The sequence below is a fragment of the Cyprinodon variegatus genome, unplaced genomic scaffold (assembly GCF_000732505.1).
Source record: "Cyprinodon variegatus isolate N-32 unplaced genomic scaffold, C_variegatus-1.0 Scaffold873, whole genome shotgun sequence".
Taxonomy (NCBI): Eukaryota; Metazoa; Chordata; class Actinopteri; order Cyprinodontiformes; family Cyprinodontidae; genus Cyprinodon; species Cyprinodon variegatus.
The window spans coordinates 45,485-49,750 of NW_015151326.1; the positions used below are offsets into that span (position 1 = coordinate 45,485).

General features: G+C 37.1%; 1 protein-coding gene across 1 annotated transcript in view; it reads left to right on the forward strand.

Annotated features, from left to right (window-relative positions):
* Positions 1 to 4,266, forward strand: part of cdc5l (cell division cycle 5 like) — a 23,366-nt gene that overhangs the window by 3,435 nt on the left and 15,665 nt on the right. The window contains exons 2-5 of the mRNA XM_015397605.1: positions 61 to 164; positions 1,554 to 1,715; positions 1,804 to 1,938; positions 3,626 to 3,683. Coding sequence (XP_015253091.1) covers positions 61 to 164; positions 1,554 to 1,715; positions 1,804 to 1,938; positions 3,626 to 3,683 — 459 coding nt within the window. The remainder of the gene's footprint in view (positions 1 to 60; positions 165 to 1,553; positions 1,716 to 1,803; positions 1,939 to 3,625; positions 3,684 to 4,266) is intronic.

A 4,266-nucleotide genomic window follows, 5' to 3' on the forward strand; every position in this document is an offset into this window, starting at 1 on the left:
TTGATTTAAATTATGAAGACATTTTTAGATAAATTAATTGTTTGTTTTTGATGTTTTCAGGATGAGATCCTCAAGGCGGCGGTGATGAAATATGGGAAAAATCAGTGGTCGCGTATCGCCTCCCTGCTCCATCGCAAGTCCGCCAAACAGTGCAAAGCCCGTTGGTGAGTCATCAAACCGAGACACTGATCACTATATCACGCTGTTCAGTAAAAACTCCTCTGGAATATGCTGCTTAGTGTAAATACATGTACATAACCCCGTATAATGATCCTACTATTAAAAAAAAACTGTCATATGTAGGTGCAAGGGATGTAGGGGGAAATTGATTTGGTAATATGTTGGGATTTTATATATATCGATCTTTAAGTTCCCAGCATCGATTTTACAAAAACAAAACATTTTTGCCTCTGTAACACCACAGATAGAGTTGTGGAGCCCTTTTGCTGTGTGGAGCAGCTCCACATCTGTAGCACTGATTCAAATCCCAAATAACATGGATACCAAATTAACTGATTGATCTTTATCTTCTGATGGATCTACAGTAGTAGCCGTTCAAAATGTCCCCACTTTCCTTGGCTGGTCTCCTATAATTCATTTTTAAACATCAATAATTGTACTAAAATATTCTTTCTGTCATGATTTGTGGACATTAAGATCTAAAGAGAAGCTTAATCTCCCTGTAATTTGGAGAAAGGGTCAGAGTAAAAAAAAATATGCAAGGGGGGGGGTCATTGCAGTGGCTGGAAGTTTCAGGGGAATTTGCAGGGAGTGCAGGGGAGTCTGCTGCCATTCGGCTGGCGTTTGACTGGGAACGGCCATTTTGAATGGCTGCTACTGTATGCAGCACTTGCTTTTTTTATCTAAACATTTAATTTTGATAGCTGGGAAAAATATAGCAATATATAGAGCGCACGCTGATCCTGGTTCTGCTGGAGGTTTCTTCCTGTTAAAATAAATTAAGATAGCTGCATGATGGGAAATTTCTATTCAATTAGGTTTAATAAAAATTTTATGTCTTATTAGGTCAATATACATTCAGAATTTAGGAATTTTACATATTTTTCACCTAATTTAAGTAAAAATGACTGTTTTCTATAAAATCTGAATTAGAACTCAAGAAAAACAGATAATTCAGCTGTAAAAAATTAGAATTTTTTTTTATTTGTTTCAAAAAATAAATAAAAACATTTAGCAGATGACTGACAACTGGGATCCTATCTCAACACCACTGAAGCTATCGCCTTATTGTTTTTAAATAATTAGAAAAACAGAATTTGTAAAGAAAAATTGAAATGGATCCAAAGGACCTATCAGTAACCATGTCTGTTGTTTAAACCAATATCATCATTAGAATTTCTTTGAGTATTATGTCTTCAGTAAAGGGGCCCCCCATTGGCCCCTGTCTAGACCCGCCCATGCCAATGCACTTTTTACTTCCTTTGGCACATTCTTCTTCTTTGACTGTTTGAGCTGATGTAACGAGTAAATTTCTCCCCTGTGAGATCAGTAAAGTCAATCAATCATAAATGTGGCTCTCATTGTGCCTGTAGGTACGAGTGGCTGGATCCCAGCATCAAAAAGACAGAATGGTCCAGAGAAGAGGAGGAGAAGCTGCTTCACCTGGCCAAGCTGATGCCCACTCAGTGGAGGACCATCGCTCCCATCATTGGACGCACCGCGGCCCAGTGTCTGGAGCATTACGAATACCTGCTGTATGAGACGCTCTCCGCTCAGTCCAAAGCAGACTTCCTCCTTTTAGATGGCTTCCTTCATCCCACTCTGTCTTCTCTGCTGGTTTAGAGACAAAGCCGCCCAGAGGGAGAACGAGGAAGAGGTGGGAGATGATCCCAGGAAGTTAAAACCAGGAGAGATCGATCCCAACCCTGAGACCAAACCTGCCAGACCCGACCCCGTGGACATGGACGAAGGTGATTGGCAAACTAAACGTGGTCTGATCAAATGATGCAAACTAAATAAACCTTCATATTTACCTGATAAATACTGAAACAAAACCAGCTGCTGGTTTATGAAGGTATTTCAAACATTAACATCAATCGCAAAAAACTCGAGAATTTGAACCCCGTTCACCATTGTGTTAAACTTTTTATGCGTTTTCTAAATCCGTTACTGTAGTTTTTAACCTCCGTTTTCCAAATATTTCCTTTTAAATTATAATTACTTTGCCTAATTTTTTTGGATATTACTTGCTAAACATATTGTGGGAGCTTTGAGCATCAGCTTCAAAATATCGTATTTAAAAAAACAAAACTGCAAATGTCAAGAGCTATAGAAAATAATAATGATGGATCTTTGCATCTATCACCCTTTTCTGTCAAATGAAAACTGGTTTATATGTATTTCTATGCAATAACTCTGTAATGAAACAGGCTAAAAATGGCGCCACCTATAGGCAGTGGCCCTCTACAGCTCTCAACAATTCCACATTTGATCACTGCTGCACTTTATAAATGGAAATGTTCATTTCACCGCTAAAGCTTCACACACTGTAGGATTTTTTGCCCTTTTGGGCCGAATCTCCAGTGATGTGAGAAGTTTTTGATCGGGCCGCCGTTCAGCCTGATATTGCNAAGTCAAGCTTATTGAACTCCAGATCCTTTTTTTAGGGAGTTTAATATTTATGTAGTGCAGGACAAGTGTAATCTAATGCAATATCATGAGAGTAAAGATGGCAGCAGGATGGCTTGGTGTGGGCAGAGCCCAGCCTCCAGATTAGTGTGCATCTGATCTGAATAATTGGAAGAAATTATTATTCTTGTTTTTTTTTTTTTTTCTTTCTTTTTACATGTACATGTTACTAATAATACCGAACCTGACAGAGACAGAAGAAAGAAAAGCAGTAGAAAGGAAAGAGATCCTTTGGACAGAAACAGAGAGAAAACAGCAAAAAAGACAAAGAAAAAAAAACATACAACCAACTATGTTAAAAAAAGAAATTATTTGTTAGAGGCTTCATTTTACCAAAGTGCACCATCTCAGTGGACTTATACAAACTCAGAATGAAAAATTTCAGTTAGATAAATTTTTTTAAGATTACCGGTATGCCAAAATAAATTGTTGGCATAATCCTAATTGTATTGCAATTTGAGTTTTAGTCAGTTATTTGAACTCTAATTACACCGGGATGGTGCTTATCCTTATGTTTTCTCCACTAATTAAAGACAAAATGCAATGAATCAACATAATATAAGATATATTCATTTAAGGATTTTTACATGTCTTTACCAACATGACTAGCATTGTTCTTTTTTCACATCACTCATCAGATTGTATTATTTATGCTACTGAAACTGATGCTGCAGAAGTAATCAGATTCATTTTCCCTATTAGGGACGGATGTTATCAATTCATGAATTAATCTAAAGATGATTGATCTTATCGAACAACTAAGGATTAATTTCAAAATAAATTTTTTTTGAAGAACCTCTGTTCTCTCTTGGATCATGAAGACTATTTATTTGCATTATGCTCAGTTAAACAATAAAAAGAGAACATATATGTTGTAACTGTATTATACACTGACTGGATAAACAAATAAATGTTTTCCTACGCATTATTAAACGTATTTAGAAGATGTAACTGTAATGTAGCTCTCTGTTTTTAGTGGAATCCAGCTTCCAGTGCAGAGAGACTTTGTGCGGCTAGCAGCACCTTTAAACAGGGTTAAATTAAATGAACCTATTTAGGGGAGAACTTCAGGAGTTTATCCAGTGTTTAAATTTACAAACAGAACCACATAAAGTTAACTGAGCAGTGGAAATAATCTGGTCCGGACTCTGAATCCGTTCATGTTTCTGCTCTAAGATTCCCTTCACTCTGGCATTACTTCTCTTGTAAATACCAGTCAGATTCTGCTTAGATTGGACAGCAGCTCCCTGCAGTGAATGCCTGCAACATTACAACAATAAGGATTATCAGTTAATCAGATGGAATAATTTTTATTGTATAAAACAAATAATCAACAACCTGATTTTGATTTGTTTAGATGCCTGTTTACCTTAGCTTGGATGCGGAAGCAGCAAAGCTCTACAAGCCACCCGCTCCTTTTAAGGATGGGAGGGATGTTGCTCATTATTAGTTATTTTATCATCCCGAGGCTAGAAGTTGATTTAGATTATAAAGACATTTTTAGATAAATTAATTGTTTGTTTTTGATGTTTTCAGGATGAGATCCTTAAGGCGGCGGTGATGAAATATGGGAAAAATCAGTGGTCGCGTATCGCCTCGCTGCTCCATCGCAAGTCC